This window comes from Anolis sagrei, chromosome 1, assembly GCF_037176765.1.
Source record: "Anolis sagrei isolate rAnoSag1 chromosome 1, rAnoSag1.mat, whole genome shotgun sequence".
In the NCBI taxonomy this organism is placed as follows: domain Eukaryota; kingdom Metazoa; phylum Chordata; class Lepidosauria; order Squamata; family Dactyloidae; genus Anolis; species Anolis sagrei.
Window position 1 is genome coordinate 2,573,040 of NC_090021.1, and position 24,008 is coordinate 2,597,047.

Here is a 24,008-nt window from a genome sequence, read left to right on the forward strand (position 1 = left end):
CAGTGAACATGCTGAAAGGAAATGCAAAAATCCCCCTCGACCCCAGGCTTCCTTTTAGACTGGAAGGAATGCTGGCCACCCTCCAATGCCCATCTCCCAATCTTTGGTGGCCAAGGAGAAGGGAAGAAGGTCCAGAACTGGAGTTGGAGACAAGGGGGAAGGTGCCCTTCCTGACTTTCCACAACCCACACGCATCTCCCACCCCATTTCCTTGCAAAAATCCCCCTCGACTCCAGGCTTCCTTTTAGACTGGTAGGAATGCCGGCCACCCTCCAATGCCCATCTCTCAATCTTTGGTGGCCAAGGAGAAGGGAAGAAGGTCCAGAACTGGAGTTGGAGACAAGGGGGAAGGTGCCCTTCCTGACTTTCCGCAACCCACACGCATCTCCCGCCCCATTTCCTTGCAAAAATCCCCCTCGACTCCAGTCTTCCTTGTAGACTGGTAGGAATGCCGGCCACCCTCCAATGCCCATCTCCCAATCTTTGGTGGCTAAGGAGAAGGGAAGAAGATCCAGAACTGGAGTTGGAGATAACGGAAGGTGCCCTTCCTGACTTTCCGCAACCCACACGCATCTCCAGCCCCATTTCCTCTCAAAAATCCCCCTCGACTCCAGGCTTCCTTTTAGACTGGTAGGAATGCCGGCCACCCTCCAATGCCCATCTCCCAATCTTTGGTGGCCAAGGAGAAGGGAAGAAGGTCCAGAACTGGAGTTGGAGATGACAGGGAATACGCCCTTCCTGACTTTCCGCAACCCACACGCATCTCCCGCCCCATTTCCTCGCAAAAATCCCCCTCGACTCCAGGCTTGCTTTTAGTCTGGTAGGAATGCCGGCCACCCTCCAATGCGCATCTCCCAATCTTTGGTGGCCAAGGAGAAGGGAAGAAGATCCAGAACTGGAGTTGGAGATGACGGGGAAGGTGCCCTTCCTGACTTTCCGCAACCCACACGCATCTCCCATCCCATTTCCTCGCAAAAATCCCCCTCGACCCCAGGTTTCCTTTTAGACTGGTAGGAATGCTGGCCACCCTCCAATGCCCATCTCCCAATCTTTGGTGGCCAAGGCGAAGGGAAGAAGATCCAGAACTGGAGTTGGAGATGACAGGGAATACGCCCTTCCTGACTTTCCACAACCCACACGCAACTCCCACCCCATTTCCTTGCAAAAATCCCCCTCGACTCCAGGCTTCCTTTTAGACTGGTAGGAATGCCGGCCACCCTCCAATGCCCATCTCCCAATCTTTGGTGGCCAAGGAGAAGGGAAGAAGGTCCAGAACTGGAGTTGGAGACAAGGGGGAAGGTGCCCTTCCTGACTTTCCGCAACCCACACGCATCTCCCGCCCCATTTCCTTGCAAAAATCCCCCTCGACTCCAGTCTTCCTTGTAGACTGGTAGGAATGCTGGCCACCCTCCAATGCCCATCTCCCAATCTTTGGTGGCTAAGGAGAAGGGAAGAAGATCCAGAACTGGAGTTGGAGATGACGGAAGGTGCCCTTCCTGACTTTCCGCAACCCACACGCATCTCCAGCCCCATTTCCTCTCAAAAATCCCCCTCGACTCCAGGCTTCCTTTTAGACTGGTAGGAATGCCGGCCACCCTCCAATGCCCATCTCCCAATCTTTGGTGGCCAAGGAGAAGGGAAGAAGGTCCAGAACTGGAGTTGGAGATGACAGGGAATACGCCCTTCCTGACTTTCCGCAACCCACACGCATCTCCCGCCCCATTTCCTCGCAAAAATCCCCCTCGACTCCAGGCTTGCTTTTAGTCTGGTAGGAATGCCGGCCACCCTCCAATGCCCATCTCCCAATCTTTGGTGGCCAAGGAGAAGGGAAGAAGGTCCAGAACTGGAGTTGGAGATGACGGGGAAGGTGCCCTTCCTGACTTTCCGCAACCCACACGCATCTCCCACCCCATTTCCTCACAAAAATCCCCCTCGACTCCAGGTTTCCTTTTAGACTGGTAGGAATGCCGGCCACCCTCCAATGCCCATCTCCCAATCTTTGGTGGCCAAGGAGAAGGGAAGAAGGTCCAGAACTGGAGTTGGAGATGACGGGGAAGGTGCCCTTCCTGACTTTCCGCAACCCACACGCATCTCCCCCCCCCCCCATTTCCTCGCAAAAATCCCCCTTGACTCCAGGCTTTCTTTTAGACTGGTAGGAATGCCGGTCACCCTCCAATGCCCATCTCCCAATCTTTGGTAGCCAAGGAGAAGGGAAGAAGATCCAGAACTGGAGTTGGAGACAAGGGGGAAGGTGCCCTTCCTGACTTTCCGTAATCCACACGCATCTCCCGCCCCATTTCCTCACAAAAATCCCCCTCGACTCCAGGTTTCCTTTTAGACTGGTAGGAACGCCGGCCACCCTCCAATGCCCATCTCCCAATCTTTGGTGGCCAAGGAGAAGGGAAGAAGATCCAGAACTGGAGTTGGAGACAAGGGGGAAGGTGCCCTTCCTGACTTTCCGCAATCCACACGCATCTCCCGCCCCATTTCCTCACAAAAATCCCCCTCGACTCCAGGTTTCCTTTTAGACTGGTAGGAATGCCGGCCACCCTCCAATGCCCATCTCCCAATCTTTGGTGGCCAAGGAGAAGGGAAGAAGATCCAGAAGTTGGAGACGACAGGGAATACGCCCTTCCTGACTTTCCGCAACCTACACGCATCTCCAGCCCCATTTCCTTGCAAAAATCCCCCTCGATCCCAGGCTTCCTTTTAGACTGGTAGGAATGCAGGGCAGCCTCCAATGCCCATCTCCCAATCTTTGGTGGCCAAGGAGAAGGGAAGAAGGTCCAGAACTGGAGTTGGAGATAAGGGGGAAGGTGCCCTTCCTGACTTTCCACAACCCACACGCATCTCTCCCCCCCCCCCCCCCCATTTCCTCGCAAAAATCCCCCTTGACTCCAGGCTTCCTTTTAGACGGGTAGGAATGCCGACCACCCTCCAATGCCCATCTCCCAATCTTTGGTGGCCAAGGAGAAGGGAAGAAGATCCAGAACTGGAGTTGGAGACAAGGGGGAAGGTGCCCTTCCTGACTTTCCGTAATCCACACGCATCTCCCGCCCCATTTCCTCACAAAAATCCCCCTCGACTCCAGGTTTCCTTTTAGACTGGTAGGAATGCCGGCCACCCTCCAATGCCCATCTCCCAATCTTTGGTGGCCAAGGAGAAGGGAAGAAGATCCAGAACTGGAGTTGGAGACAAGGGGGAAGGTGCCCTTCCTGACTTTCCGCAATCCACACGCATCTCCCGCCCCATTTCCTCACAAAAATCCCCCTCGACTCCAGGTTTCCTTTTAGACTGGTAGGAATGCCGGCCACCCTCCAATGCCCATCTCCCAATCTTTGGTGGCCAAGGAGAAGGGAAGAAGATCCAGAAGTTGGAGACGACAGGGAATACGCCCTTCCTGACTTTCCGCAACCTACACGCATCTCCAGCCCCATTTCCTTGCAAAAATCCCCCTCGATCCCAGGCTTCCTTTTAGACTGGTAGGAATGCAGGGCAGCCTCCAATGCCCATCTCCCAATCTTTGGTGGCCAAGGAGAAGGGAAGAAGGTCCAGAACTGGAGTTGGAGATAAGGGGGAAGGTGCCCTTCCTGACTTTCCACAACCCACACGCATCTCTCCCCCCCCCCCCCCCATTTCCTCGCAAAAATCCCCCTTGACTCCAGGCTTCCTTTTAGACGGGTAGGAATGCCGACCACCCTCCAATGCCCATCTCCCAATCTTTGGTGGCCAAGGAGATGGGAAGAAGGTCCAGAACTGGAGTTGGAGACGACGGGGAAGGTGCCCTTCCTGACTTTCCGCAACCCACACGCATCTCCCGCCCCATTTCCTCTCAAAAATCCCCCTTGACTCCAGGCTTCCTTTTAGACTGGTAGGAATGCCGGCCACCCTCCAATGCCCATCCCCAATCTTTGGTGGCCAAGGAGAAGGGAAGAAGGTCCAGAACTGGAGTTGGAGATGACGGGGAAGGTGCCCTTCCTGACTTTCCGCAACCCACACGCATCTCTCCCCCCACATTTCCTCGCAAAAATCCCCCTTGACTCCAGGCTTTCTTTTAGACTGGTAGGAATGCCGGCCACCCTCCAATGCCCATCTCCCAATCTTTGGTGGCCAAGGAGAAGGGAAGAAGATCCAGAACTGGAGTTGGAGACAAGGGGGAAGGTGCCCTTCCTGACTTTCCGTAATCCACACGCATCTCCCGCCCCATTTCCTCACAAAAATCCCCCTCGACTCCAGGTTTCCTTTTAGACTGGTAGGAATGCCGGCCACCCTCCAATGCCCATCTCCCAATCTTTGGTGGCCAAGGAGAAGGGAAGAAGATCCAGAACTGGAGTTGGAGACAAGGGGGAAGGTGCCCTTCCTGACTTTCCGCAATCCACACGCATCTCCCGCCCCATTTCCTCACAAAAATCCCCCTCGACTCCAGGTTTCCTTTTAGACTGGTAGGAATGCCGGCCACCCTCCAATGCCCATCTCCCAATCTTTGGTGGCCAAGGAGAAGGGAAGAAGATCCAGAAGTTGGAGACGACAGGGAATACGCCCTTCCTGACTTTCCGCAACCTACACGCATCTCCAGCCCCATTTCCTTGCAAAAATCCCCCTCGATCCCAGGCTTCCTTTTAGACTGGTAGGAATGCAGGGCAGCCTCCAATGCCCATCTCCCAATCTTTGGTGGCCAAGGAGAAGGGAAGAAGGTCCAGAACTGGAGTTGGAGATAAGGGGGAAGGTGCCCTTCCTGACTTTCCACAACCCACACGCATCTCTCCCCCCCCCCCCCATTTCCTCGCAAAAATCCCCCTTGACTCCAGGCTTCCTTTTAGACGGGTAGGAATGCCGACCACCCTCCAATGCCCATCTCCCAATCTTTGGTGGCCAAGGAGATGGGAAGAAGGTCCAGAACTGGAGTTGGAGACGACGGGGAAGGTGCCCTTCCTGACTTTCCGCAACCCACACGCATCTCCCGCCCCATTTCCTCTCAAAAATCCCCCTTGACTCCAGGCTTCCTTTTAGACTGGTAGGAATGCCGGCCACCCTCCAATGCCCATCTCCCAATCTTTGGTGGCCAAGGAGAAGGGAAGAAGGTCCAGAACTGGAGTTGGAGATGACGGGGAAGGTGCCCTTCCTGACTTTCCGCAACCCACACGCATCTCTCCCCCCACATTTCCTCGCAAAAATCCCCCTTGACTCCAGGCTTTCTTTTAGACTGGTAGGAATGCCGGCCACCCTCCAATGCCCATCTCCCAATCTTTGGTGGCCAAGGAGAAGGGAAGAAGATCCAGAACTGGAGTTGGAGACAAGGGGGAAGGTGCCCTTCCTGACTTTCCGCAATCCACACGCATCTCCTGCCCCATTTCCTCACAAAAATCCCCCTCGACTCCAGGTTTCCTTTTAGACTGGTAGGAATGCCGGCCACCCTCCAATGCCCATCTCCCAGTCTTTGGTGGCCAAGGAGATGGGAAGAAGGTCCAGAAGTTGGAGACAAGGGGGAAGGTGCCCTTCCTGACTTTCCGCAACCCACACGCATCTCCTGCCCCATTTCCTCGCAAAAATCCCCCTCGACTCCAGGCTTCCTTGTAGACTGGTAGGAATGCCGGCCACCCTCCAATGCCCATCTCCCAATCTTTGGTGGCCAAGGAGATGGGAAGAAGATCCAGAACTGGAGTTGGAGATGACAGGAAATATGCCCTTCCTGACTTTCTGCAACCCACACGCATCTCCCGCCCCATTTCCTTGCAAAAATCCCCCTCGACTCCAAGCTTCCTTTTAGACTGGTAGGAATGCCAGCCACCCTCCAATGAGCATCTCCCAATCTTTGGTGGCCAAGGAGAAGGGAAGAAGATCCAGAACTGGAGTTGGAGATGACGGGGAAGGTGCCCTTCCTGACTTTCCGCAACCCACACGCATCTCCCGCCCCATTTCCTTGCAAAAATCCCCCTCGTCTCCAGGCTTCCTTTTAGACTGGTAGGAATGCTGGCCACCCTCCAATGCCCATCTCCCAATCTTTGGTGGCCAAGGAGAAGGGAAGAAGGTCCAGAACTGGAGTTGGAGCCAAGGGGGAAGGTGCCCTTCCTGACTTTCCGCAACCCACACGCATCTCCCGCCCCATTTCCTCGCAAAAATCCCCCTCGACTCCAGTCTTCCTTTTAGACTGGTAGGAATGCCGGCCACCCTCCAGTGCCCATCTCCCAATCTTTGGTGGCCAAGGAGAAGGGATGAAGGTCCAGAACTGGAGTTGGAGATGACGGGGAAGGTGCCCTTCCTGACTTTCCGCAACCCACACGCATCTCCTGCCCCATTTCCTCGCAAAAATCCCCCTCGTCTCCAGGCTTCCTTTTAGACTGGTAGGAATGCCGGCCACCCTCCAATGCCCATCTCCCAATCTTTGGTGGCCAAGAAGGGAAGAAGGTCCAGAACTGGAGTTGGAGACAAGGGGGAAGGTGCCCTTCCTGACTTTCCGCAACCCACATGCATCTCCTGCCCCATTTCCTTGCAAAAATCCCCCTCGACTCCAGGCTTCCTTTTAGACTGGTAGGAATACCAGCCACCCGCCAATGCCCATCTCCCAATCTTTGGTGGCCAAGGAGAAGGGAAGAAGGTCCAGAACTGGAGTTGGAGATGACAGGGAATACGCCCTTCCTGACTTTTCACAACCCACACGCATCTTCCGCCCCATTTCCACGCAAAAATCCCTCTCGACTCCAGGCTTCCTTTTAGACTGGTAGGAATGCCAACCACTCTCCAATGCCCATCTCCCAATCTTTGGTGGCCAAGGAGAAGGGAAGAAGGTCCAGAACTGGAGTTGGAGTCAAGGGGGAAGGTGCTCTTCTTGACTTTCCGCAACCCACACACATCTCCTTCCCTGTTTCCTCTCTCTTTCTCTTTCTTCAGGTGGCCAGCAGCAGATCAGGCAAGATCTTCCCCTCCTGCCCTGAGAACGATGAGACCGACACCTCCAAAGCGGTGGAGATCCAGAACAAGCAGATGATTGAGTGGGCCCTGGGGGGCTTCCAGCCATCCGGCCCAAAGGGCCTGGAGCCACCAGAAGGTAGGGCACGAGGGCTGGCCAAAGAGAGAGGTTGGGCTAGAGGTGGGCTAGAACATTGTGGTGACCCCTTGCCCAGGTCTTGTTGGGACCTTCCCTTGGGTTGGGTGGGAGGGGGACAGGCACCAGGGAGTCTTTATGCCCCACCAACCTCTTGAGTCTTCCCCTTGAAGACTCTGGGGAAGGGACCCTTGGTTCTCAGAATGCACACACAATACATTTATTTATTTATTTACAGTATTTATATTCCACCCTTCTCACCCCGCAATGTACACATACATGGCAAACATTCAATGCCATAGACACACAACATATATAGACAGACACACAGAGGCTATTTAACATTCCAGCTTTTTGATGAGGGTATTCTGGCCACCAGGGGAGCTGTGGCTTCACCGTCCATTTGTGACACGGATGAAGTACTTCCTCATTCTTTGCATGCTTGCTGGAGATTTTTATGACCTCGTAAATACATGGCAAACATTCAATGCCATAGACACACAGCGCATATAGACAGTCAGAGGCTATTTAATATTCCAATTTTGTGGCCACCAGGGGAGCTGTTGCTTCACCGTCCATCTGCGACACTGATGAAGTACTTCCTCATTCTTGGCATGCTTGCTGGAGATTTTTATGACCTCGTAAATACATGGCAAACATTCAATGCCATAGACACACAACACATATAGACAGACACTCAGAAGCTATTTATATTCCAATTTTGTGGCCACCAGGGGAGCTGTTGCTTCACCGTCCATTTGTGACACTGATGAAGTACACTTCCTCATTCTTTGCATGCTTGCTGGAGATTTTTATGACCTCGTAAATACATGGCAAACATTCAATGCCATAGACACGCAACACATATAGATGGTCAGAGGCTATTTAACATTCCAATTTTCTGGCCACCAGGGGAGCTGTTGCTTCACCGCCCATTTGCGACACTGAGGAAGTACTTCCTCATTCTTTGCATGCTTGCTGGAGATTTTTATGACCTCGTAAATACATGGCAAACATTCAATGCCATAGACACACAACACATATAGACAGACAGTCAGAGGCTATTTAACATTCCAATTTTCTGGCCACCAGGGGAGCTGTTGCTTCACCGTCCATTTGTGACACTGAGGAAGTACTTTCTCATTCTTTGCATGCTTGCTGGAGATTTTTATGACCTCGTAAATACATGGCAAACATTCAATGCCATAGACACACAACACATATAGACAGACAGTCAGAGGCTATTTAACATTCCAATTTTCTGGCCACCAGGGGAGCTGTTGCTTCACCGTCCATTTGTGACACTGAGGAAGTACTTCCTCATTCTTGGCATGCTTGCTGGAGATTTTTATGACCTCGTAAATACATGGCAAACATTCAATGCCATAGACACACAACACATATAGACAGACAGTCAGAGGCTATTTAACATTCCAATTTTCTGGCCACCAGGGGAGCTGTTGCTTCACCGTCCATTTGTGACACTGAGGAAGTACTTTCTCATTCTTTGCATGCTTGCTGGAGATTTTTATGACCTCGTAAATACATGGCAAACATTCAATGCCATAGACACACAGCGCATATAGACAGTGAGAGGCTATTTAATATTCCAATTTTGTGGCCACCAGGGGAGCTGTCGCTTCACCGTCCATCTGCGACACTGAGGAAGTACTTCCTCATTCTTTGCATGCTTGCTGGAGATTTTTATGACCTCGTAAATACATGGCAAACATTCAATGCCATAGACACACAGCGCATATAGACAGTCAGAGGCTATTTAATATTCCAATTTTGTGGCCACCAGGGGATCTGTCGCTTCACCGTCCATCTGCGACACTGAGGAAGTACTTCCTCATTCTTTGCATGCTTGCTGGTGATTTTTATCACCTCGTAAATTCATGGCAAACATTCAATGCCATAGACACGCAACACATATAGACAGACAGTCAGAGGCTATTTAACATTCCAATTTTCTGGCCACCAGGGGAGCTGTTGCTTCACCGTCCATTTGTGACACGGATGAAGTACTTCCTCATTCTTTGCATGCTTGCTGGAGATTTTTATGGCCTCGTAAATTCATGGCAAACATCCAATGCCATAGACACGCAACACATATAGATGGTCAGAGGCTATTTAACATTCCAATTTTCTGGCCACCAGGGGAGCTGTTGCTTCACCGTCCATTTGTATATTCAGATGGTCTTCGGCAACCCCTCTGACACCCCCTTGCAACCCCCCGTAGGGGTCCCGATCCCCAGGTGGAGAAACACTGACCCAGGGCATGCTTGATTCCTGAGGGTACGCTTCTTGCTCCGTGTTGACACTCACCTCCTCTCTAATCTCTCCTTCTGCCGTCTCCCAGAGGAGCGCAACCCCTACAAAGAAGTTTACACCGAGATGTGGGTGGAGCCCGAAGCCGCCGCCTACGCGCCTCCCCCGCCAGCCAAAAAGCCCAGGAAAAGCACAGCCGAGAAGCCCAAGGTCAAGGAGATCATAGACGAGCGCACCAGAGGTAAGCCAGAGGGGACAAAGGTGGTCTCAGAGGGACGGGTGGGCCTTCGGTCTGAAGATAGGGCCATGCTCTAGGCTGTTAGGAGTTGTGGAAGTCCAAAACACCCGGAGGAGGGCTGAAGTTGGCCCATGCCTGATCTACGCTATAGAATGACTAATAATAATCTATATAAATAAAAATGTAATGTTCGTTTGTGGGATTAACAGAACTCAAAAACCACTGGACGAAGTAGGGAAGGAGAGAAGGAAGGAAAAAAACAAGGGTAGAGAAGGAAGGAAGGAGAGAAGGAGGGAGAGAAAGAGGGAAGGAGAGGAGGAAAGAAAAAAGGGTAGAGAAAGAAGGAGGGAAGGAGATGAAGAAGGGTAGAGAAGGAAGGAGGGAAGGCGAGAAGGAAGGAAAGAAAGAAGGATAGAGAAAGAAGGAAGAAAGAAGGGTAGAGAAGGAAGGAAGGAGGGAGAGAAAGAAGGAGGGAAGGAGATATAAAGAAGGGTAGAGAAGTAAGGAGGGAAGGAGATAAAAAAGGAAAGAAAGAAGGGTAGAGAAGGAAGGAAAGAGGGAGAGAAAGAAGGAGGGAAAGAGATAAAGAAGGAAAGAAAGAAGGGTAGAGAAGGAAGGAAAGAGGGAGAGAAAGAAGGAGGGAAGGAGATATAAAGAAGGGTAGAGAAGTAAGGAGGGAAGGAGATAAAAAAGGAAAGAAAGAAGGGTAGAGAAGGAAGGAAAGAGGGAGAGAAAGAAGGAGGGAAGGAGATAAAGAAGGAAAGAAAGAAGGGTAGAGAAGGAAGGAGAGAAGGAAGGAAAGAAAGAAGGGTAGAGAAAGAAGAAGGGAAGGAGATAAAGAAGAAAAGAAAGAAAGGTAGAGTAGGAAGGAAAGAGGGGGAGAAAGAGGGAAAGAGAAGGAAAGAAAGAAAGGTAGAGAAGGAGGGAGTGAAAGAGGGAAAGGAAAAGAGAGAAGGAAAGAGGGAGGGAGGAGAGAAAGAAAGGGGAGAGAAAGAAGGAGGGAAGGTTGGTCACAGCAACATATGGTGGGTACAGCTAGTCATTTGTGGGATTAACAGAACTTAAAAACCACTCTACGAATTGACACCACATTTGGACACAAGACACCTAACAACCCAATGTATGTCCTTAACTAAAAAAAAATTGATTTTGCCATTTTGGAGTTGTAGTTGCTGGGATTTACAGTTCACCTACAATCAAAGAGTATTCTGAACCCAACCAACGATGGAGTCGAACCAAACTTGGCACATAGGACTCCCACAGCCAACAGGAAATTCTGGAAGGGTTTAGTGGGCATTGATCTTGAGATTGGGAGTTGTAGTTCACCTACGTCCAGAGAGCACTGTGAACCCAAACAATGATGGATCTGGACAAAATTTGGCACAAATATGCCCAAATGTGAACACCGATGGAGTTTGGGGGAAATAGACCTTGACATTTGGAAGTTATCGTTGCTGGGATTTATAGTTCACCAACAATCAGAGCATTCTGAACCCTACCAACAATAGAATATTGTGTTTTCTAGTGATCTTTGGCGATCCTTCTGACACCACCTCATGCCCCCCCCCACCCCGGTTGAGAAATGCTGCCTTAAGGCCATCTAGTCCAACTCCCTTCACCAGGGCAAGAAAACGTAATCAAAGCCCTCCAGACAAAGAGCCATCCAGCCATAGATATAGATAGATGTGATTCCCACACACATGTATATGACAGATATAATGTCATAGATTTTATGTTCCAGAGTAGGCCAACCAGACAATCTCTACATCAACATTAACAAAGAAACAACAAGAAGTACTGTTTACCCACAAACATCAAGACATTACATAGATTAGAAACCAACACTTTCTCGTTACTTTATTTTCCAGATCACCAGACTGGGCCACAGCAACACCTGGCAGGGGACGGCTAGTAATAAATAATAATAAACTTTATTTATACCCTGCTACCATCTCCCCGAAAGAGACACGAGGCCAAGCCCAAAATTACAATAGAGCAAAATAAAATAAAATACAAACAAGCAGCAATAACATCAAATAAAATACATAAAGTAATAAAGTATGCAATAAACAAACACAAAATATCATAGCGGAGGAATAAAAACAAAGCAGGCGGGCCAAATGCATAAGATAAAATTGGTAAAACCCTGGGTGAGATAAGTAAATAGAGTAGTATGTGTCTGGGGGGAGAACTCAGAAGGGACGAACAGTGGGGTTGACCTTCACTAAAGGACGAGATAAAGTGCATCGTGAGGACAGATTTAGTTATTTACTACATTTATATACCGCCTCTCTCGGCCCAGAGGCGACTCGGAGTCAATATCAAAGACATAAAATACAATTTAAAAACAATCAATTAGGGGTAGGCATGGTCAACTTCGGTAGGCTGTTAGGAATTGTGGCAGTTGAAGTCCAAAACACCTGGAGGAAGGCCGAAGTTGGCCCATGCCTGCCCTAGAGCATGGAGTTGAAGTCCAAAGCGAAATGAGACCATTTCCTTTCCCTCCCTTGGTTGCTCTCATGGTTTTTGGGTCCTCCGATGCAGAGGAGCCTGCCAGGCTTTACAGGAGGGATCATTCACAGTGGGGGGAGCAGGATGTTGACTCATTCAATGGTGTTTGTGTGTCTTCAAAGCGCTCCACCACATAATGTGCTTCTGACGTGTCCTCTTCCTTTCCAGAGCGCCTTGTGTATGAGGTTCGGCAGAAGTGCAGGAACATTGAAGGTGAGTGTGGACAAGGGATGCTGTGGTTCTTACCTCGCCATTGCCCCCTATAGAAATAATGCCTATTGAAGTACAGTCATTTGCCCGAGGTGCTTGCTTCTCAAAAACACAAGGCACCTGTTGATGAGCAGTGAGTGAGTGGAACCATCAGCCACTGGATGTGGTGGAGTGGTGGAGCATGAGGGAGCTTTCCACGCAGGGGACAGGGCATGCATCCCTCTCCACCTGGAGTTGGGCATTCTGTAACTGCCCCATTGCTCACACATTGCCAACCTACGAGCATTGTCTCTTGTGCCACCTCCCAGTCACTATCTCCAACCAAAAGCGGCCAGGGTAGCTTTCTGGCATTGCCAATCGAGTGGAGTGCCGCAGGGTTCCGTCCTGGGCCCGGTCCTGTTCAGGATCTTCATTCATGACTTAGATGAAGGGCGAGAAGGCAGGATCATCAAGTTTGCAGACGACACCAAATTGGGAGGGAGAGCCAAGACTCCAGAGGACAGGAGCAGGATTCAGAACGATCTTGACAGATGAGAGAGATGATGGGCCAAAACTAACAAAATGAAGTTCAACAGTGACAAATGCAAGATACTCCACTTTGGCAGGAAAAACGAAATGCAAAGAGACAGAATGGGAGACGATGAGGCCTGGCTCAAGAGCAGTACGTGTGAAAAAGATCTTGGAGTCCTCGTGGACAACAAGTTAAACATGAGCCAACAATGTGATGTGGCGGCAAAAAAAGCCAATGGGATTTTGGCCTGAATCAATAGGAGCATAGTATCTAGATCTAAGGAAGTAATGCTACCCCTCTATTCCGCTTTGGTTAGACCACACCTGGAATATTGTGTCCAATTCTGGGCACTACAATTCAAGAGAGATATTGACAAGCTGGAATGTGTCCAGAGGAGGGTGACTAAAATGATCAAAGGTCTGGAGAACAAGCCCTATGAGGAGCGGCTTAAGGAGCTGGGCATGTTTAGCCTGAAGAAGAGAAGGCTGAGAGGAGACATGATAGCCATGTATAAATATGTGAGAGGAAGCCACAGGGAGGAGGAGGGAGCAAGCTTCTTTTCTGCTTCCTTGGAGACTAGGACGCAATGGAGCAATGGCTTCAAACTACAAGAGAGGAGATTCCATCTGAACACGAGGAAGAACTTCCTGACTGTGAGAGCCGTTCAGCAGTGGAACTCTCTGCCCCGGAGTGTGGTGGAGGCTCCTTCTTTGGAAGCTTTGAAACAGAGGCTGGATGGCCATCTGTCAGGGGTGATTTGAATGCAATATTCCTGCTTCTTGGCAGAATGGGGTTGGACTGGATGGCCCATGAGGTCTCTTCCAACTCTTGGATTCTATGATTCTATGATTCTAGGGAGGGGAGAGCACTGGCCCGTGTGTCTCCTTTCTCTTCTGACTTGCCACCTGCACCTGCCTCTCTCCTAGATATCTGCATTTCCTGCGGAAGCCTCAACGTCACCCTTGAACACCCCCTCTTCATTGGAGGAATGTGCCAAAACTGCAAGGTAGGAGGGGGGAGTGGGTGGGTGGGTTGGAAGCCCCCAGGGCGTGGGAGTGAGAAGTGGGAGTGGGCAGGAGGCTTGGCTTGTGGGGCAGGGAAGGCAGAGGTGTTGGTACTCAGTTACGGTGGCTCAAAAGGCCAGGAAATGAGTCCCAAAGCATACCGGCTTTGGTCCAGGAACCTGTTGAGTTCTTCTTCTCCATGGCTCCAAATGGTGGAAGTGTCATCCACATATCTGAACATATAGTGGGCTTTTTTGTTGCTGTTTCCAGGGCTTGTTTTTTGAAGTGTTGGACCACTCGAACAACCACCATCTCACAGAGAAGCCATTGAAATCCATAAAAATGTGGATAATTTAAACAGAAAGGAGAAAACCATGAAAATGAACAAAATCTGACTACCAGTATTTTAAAAACTTATAGTAAAACAACACTCGAACACAGAGTGTTTCCAGAGAGGAAACAATCAGGGCCAGCTAATCACCTCTCAACAAAAGATTCCCCCAGGCACTAACAGGCCACACCAAAAAACTGCCAGGCCATCAAATGCTAATCAAGGTGGTCAGCTGAAACATTCACACCTAGCTCCAACAGACAAGAGTTCTTTCTCCCACCCTGGACATTCAACAGATATATAAACCCTGTTTTCCTAGTTCCAACAGACCTCACAATCTCTGAGGATGCCTGCCATAGATGCAGGTGAAACATCAGGAGAGAATGCTACTAGAACATGGCCATATTCTCCGAAAAAACGTACAACAACCCAACGATTCCGGCCATGAAAGCCTTCAACAATATATAATATACTTTATTTGTATTCCGCCCTATCTCCCCGGGGGACTCAGGGCGGATTACAGAACACATAGATGGCAAATAGGCAATGTCATTATACAATTAACAAAGACAGACAATACATAAACAAGGGTAAACACTTCCCATCTTTTCCATCTTCGGCATCTGGAGGCTATGCTCGACTCCAACCACAGGTGGTGCTGTCGCTCCATCTTCCATGCCGAGGAGCTTTGTTGTCTTTAGACACGATCCTGGCGTATCCGCATGGACTCCTTCTATTACCTTCCCACCAAAGCAGTACCTGTTTATCTACTCACATTACTTTTTTCGAACTGAAGCTGGACTGACGGTTGGGAGCTCACTCCAACCTGGGCTTGAACTGTTGACCTTTCAATCGGCAAGATTTTCTGCAGCTGGTGGTTTAATCCGCTGTGCTAAAGCCCGGCCCTTTGTCACGATGCCAGGACTCTGCCTTATTCAGGTAGAGATGAGCCAAACAAATACTCAGTTTGTATCAAGCAGTTTAATTAAAACAGCATTTACTTTCTGGCAGTTTGTCATAGCCTGGCCCTTTGTCACGATGCCAGGGCTCTGCCTTATTCAGGTAGAGATGAGCCAAACAAATACCCAGTTTGTATCAAACAGTTTAATTAAAACAGCACTTACTTACTTTCTGGCTGTTTTAATAGCCCAAAATATAAAGCATAAAGATTGCACTCAGCCACAGAATATAAAACAAAAACAGCAAACACTTGCAGGTTCAAGATAACTCCATAGTCAAAAGGTCCAGTCCAGTGGTCAAATGACGAGAGTTCAGTAAACAAAGTCCAGGGATCAAGAGTCTATACCGTAGTCAAAACGCCAGTCCAAAGATTCAAGGTTCCAGGATTCCAAAGGTTCAAGAGACATGTCAGCACATCCAAAATCCACAAACCTGGGGGGAAACCAGCAGCATCTACCACCAAAATAAGTTCCAAGGCTCGCTCCTTATATCTAGAAACACCCAGCTGCCACCTATCTCTTGCATACCTCCACCCTTAATTGCTTTCACCCATGAACTCTTACTTACGGATCTGGCCACAGTGGTCCACGCTCTTGTTACATCCCGATTAGATTACTGCAACGCACTCTACGTGGGGTTGCCTTTGAAGACTGTTCGGAAACTCCAACTAGTCCAGTGGGAGGCAGCCAGAGTACTTACAGGAGCGTCATACAGGGAGCATACCACCCCCCCTGTAATGTCAGCTCCACTGGCTGCCGATCCAATTCCGAGCACAATTCAAAGTGCTGGTCTTGACCTACAAAACCTTATACGGTTCCGGCCCAGTGTACCTGTCCGAACGCATCTCCCTCTACGTCCCACCTCGGAGTCTAAGATCTTCTGGGGAGGCCCTGCTCTCGACCCCGCCTCTATCACAAGTGAGATTGGTGGGGACGAGGAGCAGGGCCTTCTCGGTGGTGGCCCCTCACCTGTGGAATTCACTCCCCGGGGAAATTAGATCAGCGACATCCTTCCTTTCCTTTAGGAGGAAATTAAAAACATGGATTTGGGACCAGGCATTTGGACAATCTGGCAGATAAATAAAGGACAATGACGATTGATAGGAACGGAAAATGTGGAATGAAGTTATTGACTCTGAATGGCGAACGCTGAGCATGAGATTAGTTTTATGATTATGTTATATATCGATTGTTTTGACTGTTGTAACTGTTTTAATTGCTGTTTTATACGTTATCTGTATTACTGTGTAGGCATCGAATTGTGCCTTTTGTAAGCCGCCCTGAGTCCCCCTTCGGGGGTTGAGAAGGGCGGGGTAGAAGTACACGAAATAAAATAATAAATAATTACAGAGAACATGCTTGTCTGAATGGGTTACTCTCGCCTCCATGTGGTTAGCTGGGGAGTCTGTCACTGCTGTGAGACTTGCCATGGTGCTGGGGAAGCTGATGCCTCCTTGTTGCACGTCTGTAAAGCGGGGATCCCTGCCTTCCCTGTTGATGCCACGTAATGCGCTTTTTCACAGGTGGATAGTGGATAGGAAGGGAGGTTCTCCTCTCTACCTGGAAACACTCTCCAGAAATGTTTTTGTCTCTCCTTCCACCCCACCTGCTCCTCAGAACTGCTTTTTGGAGTGCGCCTACCAGTACGATGACGACGGCTACCAGTCCTATTGCACCATCTGCTGTGGCGGCCGCGAAGTCCTCATGTGCGGGAACAACAACTGCTGCCGGTGAGCAAGGAGTCGTGAGGGAAGGCAGTGGAGCTAAGAAAGGGAATTCCCTCCACTGAGAATAATAACATAATACACTTTATTTATATTCCACTCAATCTCCCCGAAGGGACTCAGAGCGGATTACAACATACACAGATAGGCAAACCTTCAATGCTTTTACTACAGCGAAATAACAGTGACACACAAATACTCAGAACAAAGGCATTATGGTTTAAGGACCCAATTTGCTCAGTGGTAAAAGCTGCACAATTATCTATATAAATAAAAATGTAATGTTGGTTTGTGGGATTAGCAGAACTCAAAAACCACTGGGGGAGTTGACACCAAATTTGGACACAAGACACCGAACAACCCAATTTATGTCCTTCACTCATGAAAAACACAGCAGAAGGGACTTAAAAAGCCCCCAAAAGCTAAATGACAATACGGAAAAAAGGAAGAAAGAGGGAGGGAAGGGGAGAAAAGAAAGAAAAGAAAGAGGGAGGAAAAGAAAGAAGGAAATGGAGAAGGAAGCACAGAAGCAAAGAGAGAAGGAAGGAAAGAGGTAGAGAAGGAAGAAAGAAGAGGGAAAGAAAGAAAAAGGGGAAAAGAAGGAAGGTTAGATAAGGAAAGGGAAGAGGGAAAGAAGGAAGGAAAGAGGGATCAAAGGAAGGGGCTGAAGATGTAGAGAAAGAGGGAGGGAAGGGAAGGAAAGAGAGAAGGAAGAAAAGAGAGAGAAGGAAGGAAGAAGAGAAGGAAAGACGGGAAGGAAGGAAAGAGGTAGAAAAGGAAGAAAGGAGAGAAAGAGGGAAGGAAAGAAAAAGGGGGAAAGAAGGAAAGTTAGAGAAGGAAAGGGAAAAGGGAAAAAGGAAGGGGGAAGATGTAGAGAAAGAGGGAGGGAAGGGAAGGAAAGGGAGAAGGAAGAAAAGAGATAGAGAAGGAAGGAAGAAGAGAAGGAAAGATAGGAAGGAAGGAAAGAGGTAGAGAAGGAAGAAAGGAGAGGAAGAGGGAAGGAAAGAAAAAGGGGGAAAGAGGGAAAGATAGAGAAGAAAAGGAAAAAGGGAAAGAATGAAGGAAACAGAGATCAAAGGAAGGGGGAAGATGTAGAGAAAGAGGGAGGGAAGGAAAGGAGAGAAGGAAGAAAAGAGATAGAGAAGGAAGGAAGAAGAGAAGGAAAGACAGGAAGGAAGGAAGAAAAGAGGTAGAGAAGGAAGAAAGGAGTGGAAGAGGGAAGGAAAGAAAAAGGGGGAAAGAAGGAAAGTTAGGGAAGAAAAGGAAAAAGGAAAAGAAGGAAGGAAAGAGGGATCAAAGGAAGGGGGAGACTTAGAGAAAGAGGGAGGGAAGGAAAGGAAAGAAAGAAGGAAGAAAAGAGATAGAGAAGGAAGGAAGAAGAGAAGGAATTACGGGAAGGAAGGAAAGAGGTAGAGAAGGAAGAAATTAGAGAAAGAGGGAAGGAAAGAAAAAGGGGGAAAGAAGGAAAGGTAGAGAAGGAAAGGGAAAAGGAAAAGAAGGAAGGAAAGAGGGATCAAAGGAAGGGAAAGATGTAGAGAAAGAGGGAGGGAAGGAAAGGAAAGAGAGAAGGAAGAACAGAGATAGAGAAGGAAGGAAGAAGAGAAGGAATTACGGGAAGGAAAGAAAAAGGGGGAAAGAAGGAAAGTTAGAGAAGAAAAGGAAAAAGGGAAAGAAGGAAGGAAAGAGGGATCAAAGGAAGGGGGAAGATGTAGAGAAAGAGGGAGGGAAGGAAAGGAGAGAAGGAAGGAAGAAAAGAGATGGAGAAGGAAGGAAGAAGAGAAGGAATTACGGGAAGGAAGGAAAGAGGTAGAGAAGGAAGAAAGGAGAGAAAGAGGGAAGGAAAGAAAAAGAGGGAAAGAGGGAAAGTTAGAGAAGAAAAGGAAAAAGGGAAAGAATGAAGGAAAGAGGGATCAAAGGAAGGGGAAGACGTCGAGAAAGAGGGAGGGAAGGAAAGGAAAGGAAGAAGGAAGAAAAGAAATAGAGAAGAAAGGAGAGGAAGAGGGAAGGAAAGAAAAAGGGGGAAAGAAGGAAAGTTAGAGAAGGAAAAGGAAAGAAAAAAGGAAAGCGGGATCAAAGGAAGGGGGAAGATTTAGAGAAAGAGGGAGGGGAGGGGAGGAAAGAGAAGGAAGAAAAGAGATAGAGAAGGAAGGAAGAAGAGAAGACGGGAAGGAGAGGAAGAGGGAGGGAAAGAAGGGGGAAAGAAGGACAGTTAGAGAAGGAAAGGGAAAGAAGGAAGGAAGGAAAGAGGGATCAAAGGAAGGGGGAAGATGTAGAGAAAGAGGGAGGGAAGGAAAGGAAAGAGAGAAGGAAGAGATAGAGAAGAAAGGAAGAAGAGAAGGAAAGACAGGAAGGAAGGAAGGAAGGAAGGAAGGAAGGAAGGAAGGAAGGAAGGAAGGAAGGAAAGAGGGAAGGTTGGTCACAGCAACGCCTGGCGGGTACAACTAGTTATTATTAATAATAATAATAATAATAATAATAATAATAATAATAATAATAATAATAATATAATTTTCCACCCTCTCTCCCCGAGTGGACTCAGGACGGATTCACAACAAAAGATGGCAAACATTCAATCCCAGATCCAATCCGTAAAGAAGAAACATAAAACAAACAACCATGTCCCTAGAAACTATCTAACATAGCAGACATTAGATATAAATTATATAATATTCATTTAAAATAATTATTAAAATATTATGCAGCAAATAACAAGGTCGACGGTGTTGCAAACAGATTAATCAACTGCTAAGATCAATTAAACGCAGGGTTACGTGCAATGCAAAATGCATATGAACAAGGCTAAGAACACTGCAAATAGATACAAGACAAGTTTCAGCCTGAGTCTAATGCAGGAAGTTGTCAAGGCCACATGGGGGAATTTGTCACCTAGTAAAAACCTTACATGGAATTGGGTTGATCTGCTGGGTGAGTTCCCCAGTAGTGGGTTAATCACAGGTAGCTGAGCCTGCTTAGAAAAGGTGCATCCCTGACGTGTTTTGCTCTTATGGCTTCTTTGGAAGCTTTTAAACAGAGGCTGGATGGCCATCTGTCGGGGGTGCTTTGAATGCAATATTCCTGCTTCTTGGCAGAATGGGGTTGGACTGGATGGCCCATGAGGTCTCTTCCAACTCTTTGATTCTATGATTCTATGATTCTAGGTGCTTCTGCGTGGAGTGCGTGGACCTGCTGGTGGGGCCTGGTGCGGCTCAGGCCGCCATCAAGGAGGACCCCTGGAACTGCTACATGTGCGGCCACAAGGGCATCTACGGACTGCTCCGGCGGCGCGACGACTGGCCCTCGCGCCTCCAGATGTTTTTCGCCAACAACCACGACCAAGAGTTTGTGAGTTTGGTGGGGGCTGCGCTAGTGGGTGGGTGAACACAGGCAGGCCCCTAGATGTCTGGCCTTACTTCCTTCGGCGATCCCTCATTGTCCAAGTAGGATAGTCTTCCAGTTCCACCTGAACATTAGGAAGAACTTCCTGACCATGAGAGCTGTTCAGCAGTGGAACTCTCTGCCGCGAAACTGGATCTGTAGGTGACTGTGGAGCCCTATTCTTGATCTGCATCTTATACCGCAGTGAGGGCATTGGTTTCCAGGTGGAAGGCCGTCCCGGTCAGGGATGGAAGGCCGTCCCGGTCACGGATGGGAGGCCGTCCCAATCAGGGAGGGAAGGTCGTCCCGGTCAGGGACGGAAGGCCGTCCCGGTCAGGGATGGAAGGCCGTCCCGGTCGGGGTTGGAAGGCCGTCCCGGTCGGGGTTGGAAGGCCGTCCCGGTCGGGGATGGAAGGCCGTCCCGGTCGGGGATGGAAGGCCGTCCCGGTCAAGGATGGAAGGCCGTCCCGGTCAGGGATGGCAGGCAGTCCCGGTCAGGGATGGAAGGCTGTCCTGGCCAGGGATGGCAGGCAGTCCCGGTCAGGAATGGAAGGCCGTCCCGGTCAGGGATGGGAGGCCGTCCCGGTCAGGGTTGGCTTGACGCGCCTTCCTCTTGGCACGTTTCTGTCTTTCGCCTTCCATTCGTGCCTCTTCAAATTCTGCAGCACTGCTGGTCACAGCTGACCTCCAGCTGGAGCGATCAAGGGCCAGGACTTCCCAGTTCTCCATGTCTATGCCAGAGTTTTGAAGGTTGGCTTTCAGCCCATCTTTCAATCTCTTTTCCTGTCCACCAACATTCTGGCCACTGGAATGGCCCAGGAGGCCTCAAGTGGTCCCTGTCAGAGTATTGACGCTTCCCAGCGGAAGGATTGTTAGATCCGCAGACACTTTGTTCAAAATAAGGACTCTGCAGGCTTTCAGTTACAATAGAAAACTAAGTTTTTGTCAGAGTGATGCCCCTGGGTCATGCACAGAGTACTTGAGGTTTCCAGATCAATTATCACACTACAGACTTCTTGAGTTTCAAAACGATAAACTTTACTGAAAGCATCTTCTATACAAACGACTACATCTTGAAGAGGAAAAATGGCGACTGACAAAGCAATAGCATGAAACACAGAGACAAAGAAAATCCTGCCCTCCTGTCTTATCTGTCTTCTAGCCGCTTAACTCCCTTTTCTTCTCACGAAAAGTCTTATCTAACTTTAGCCAAGGTCTTGACTCTCTGGCCTATAACAATAATAATCTACTACACGAATGAACAAAAATGAACATGACTGAAACCATCTTGAATTACATTATTAACACATTGAAAAACATACATATAAAATTTGCAATTATCCTGACAGTTTTTACTAAGTACATCTAAACACGTCTATTCACAGCAAGCTACAGACAGGAACTCCTAGGCAAAAACAACAGTCTCTGAACATCTGCTTATCTGACTTCTGGCTGAGACCGGATCCTCCCTCTTCTTCCCAGCCAGAGAACACGTTATCTCATTTCTGTCAAGGTTACAGTTTCACAGCCTCAGCACAATATTCTAATACACAATAGAACAGAATAGAATCCATCTTGTAATACATCTTAATCCACCTTAAATTACATAGAAGCACATTGAAAAACACACATGCATAACTAAATAATCCTGACAGTCTCTCCCTCCCTCTCTATTGGTTTCCTTGGTGCCTCCACACTCAGCCAAGCGGTCACTTCCTGTCACCAGACCTGCACTTACTGGACTTCTTCCCTGTTTGCATCTGGAGTCCCTTGTTTCACCCCTTTGACATGCTTTGGCTAAAGGCCTTCTTCACTCTGACCTCCTCCCATGACTGCTCCTCTTGTTTCTCCAGGACCCACCAAAGGTTTATGTCAGGTTTTACAATGTATTGTAATGTAATATATAGCTGAGTCATGCACTGCTAAGGGGCTTCTATTGGAAATGCTGAGTCATGCATTAGCTGTATATAGGGAATCATTTGGGGAATGTGTTCTGGCCTAGTCCAGGTGATTGTGAATGATGTAATCCTGGGTCTGAGTTAAGTTAATGAGTTGGGAACCAATCAGAGATTGCTATGTGTAATTGTATAGAATTGTATATAAGGAAGTCATGTATAGTGTATATTTCTCTCCTTGTGCTGTGATGTTGTTCGTCGAAGGCTTTATGTTTCACCCCTTTGACATGCTTTGGCTAAAGGCCTTTTTCACTCTGACCTCCTCGCATGACTGCTCCTCTTGTTTCTCCAGGACCCACCAAAGGTTTATGTCAGGTTTTACAATGTATTGTAATGTAATATACAGCTGAGTCATGCACTGCTAATGGGCTTCTATTGGAAATGCTGAGTCATGCATTAGCTGTATATAGGGAATCATTTGGGGAATGTGTTCTGGCCTAGTCCAGGTGATTGTGAATGATGTAATCCTGGGTCTAAGTTAAATTAATGAGTTGGGAACCAATCAGAGATTGCTATGTGTAATTGTATAGAATTGTATATAAGGAAGTCATGTATAGTGTATATTTCTCTCCTTGTGCTGTGATGTTGTTCGTCGAAGGCTTTATGTTTCACCCCTTTGACATGCTTTGGCTAAAGGCCTTCTTCACTCTGACCTCCTCCCATGACTGCTCCTCTTGTTTCTCCAGGACCCACCAAAGGTTTATGTCAGGTTTTACAATGTATTGTAATGTAATATACAGCTGAGTCATGCACTGCTAATGGGCTTCTATTGGAAATGCTGAGTCATGCATTAGCTGTATATAGGGAATCATTTGGGGAATGTGTTCTGGCCTAGTCCAGGTGATTGTGAATGATGTAATCCTGGGTCTAAGTTAAATTAATGAGTTGGGAACCAATCAGAGATTGCTATGTGTAATTGTATAGAATTGTATATAAGGAAGTCATGTATAGTGTATATTTCTCTCCTTGTGCTGTGATGTTGTTCGTCGAAGGCTTTATGTTTCACCCCTTTGACATGCTTTGGCTAAAGTCCTTCTTCACTCTGACCTCCTCGCATGACTGCTCCTCTTGTTTCTCCAGGACCCACCAAAGGTTTATGTCAGGTTTTACAATGTATTGTAATGTAATATACAGCTGAGTCATGCACTGCTAATGGGCTTCTATTGGAAATGCTGAGTCATACATTAACTGTATATAGGGAATCATGTGGGGAATGTGTTCTGGCCTAGTCCAGGTGATTGTGAATGATGTAATCCTGGGTCTGAGTTAAGTTAATGAGTTGGGAACCAATCAGAGATTGCTATGTGTAATTGTATAGAATTGTATATAAGGAAGTCATGTATAGTGTATATTTCTCTCCTTGTGCTGTGATGTTCGTCGAAGGCTCTATGTTTCACCCCTTTGACATGTTTGGCTAAAGGCCTTCTTCACTCTGACCTCCTCGCATGACTGCTTCTCCTGTTTCTCCAGGACCCACCAAAGGTTTACCCACCCGTCCCAGCTGAACGGAGGAAGCCCATCCGGGTGCTCTCCCTTTTCGACGGCATTGCCACAGGTGAGCCCAGTCTTCTTTCTGTCAAGCCTTGTTGACCTGACCTGCAAGGAGAGGCTGGTGGTAGGAACCCTGTCTTTCCCTCTCCAATTTGCCAGGCCTGCTGGTGCTAAAAGACCTGGGCATCCAGGTGGACCGGTACATTGCCTCCGAAGTGTGTGAAGACTCCATCACGGTCGGAATGGTCCGGCACCAGGGCAAGATCATGTATGTGGGGGACGTCCGCAATGTCACCCAGAAACATGTACGTGGAGCACTGCGGGGGCCGGGAGGAACTGTTGGGTGGTCAGCTTCCCTTTGGTCCAGCCCTTTGCAACGTCCGTCT

General features: G+C 48.6%; 1 protein-coding gene across 4 annotated transcripts in view; it reads left to right on the plus strand.

The window, feature by feature from the left end:
* DNMT3A (DNA methyltransferase 3 alpha) overlaps nucleotides 1-24,008 on the plus strand; it is a 229,665-nt gene that overhangs the window by 184,663 nt on the left and 20,994 nt on the right. For all 4 annotated transcript variants that reach the window (XM_067470891.1, XM_067470997.1, XM_067470943.1 and 1 more), the window contains 8 exons: nucleotides 6,889-7,045; nucleotides 9,405-9,554; nucleotides 12,231-12,275; nucleotides 13,710-13,789; nucleotides 16,695-16,807; nucleotides 19,960-20,143; nucleotides 23,602-23,686; nucleotides 23,782-23,927. In XM_067470891.1, coding sequence (XP_067326992.1) covers nucleotides 6,889-7,045; nucleotides 9,405-9,554; nucleotides 12,231-12,275; nucleotides 13,710-13,789; nucleotides 16,695-16,807; nucleotides 19,960-20,143; nucleotides 23,602-23,686; nucleotides 23,782-23,927 — 960 coding nt within the window. The remainder of the gene's footprint in view (nucleotides 1-6,888; nucleotides 7,046-9,404; nucleotides 9,555-12,230; nucleotides 12,276-13,709; nucleotides 13,790-16,694; nucleotides 16,808-19,959; nucleotides 20,144-23,601; nucleotides 23,687-23,781; nucleotides 23,928-24,008) is intronic.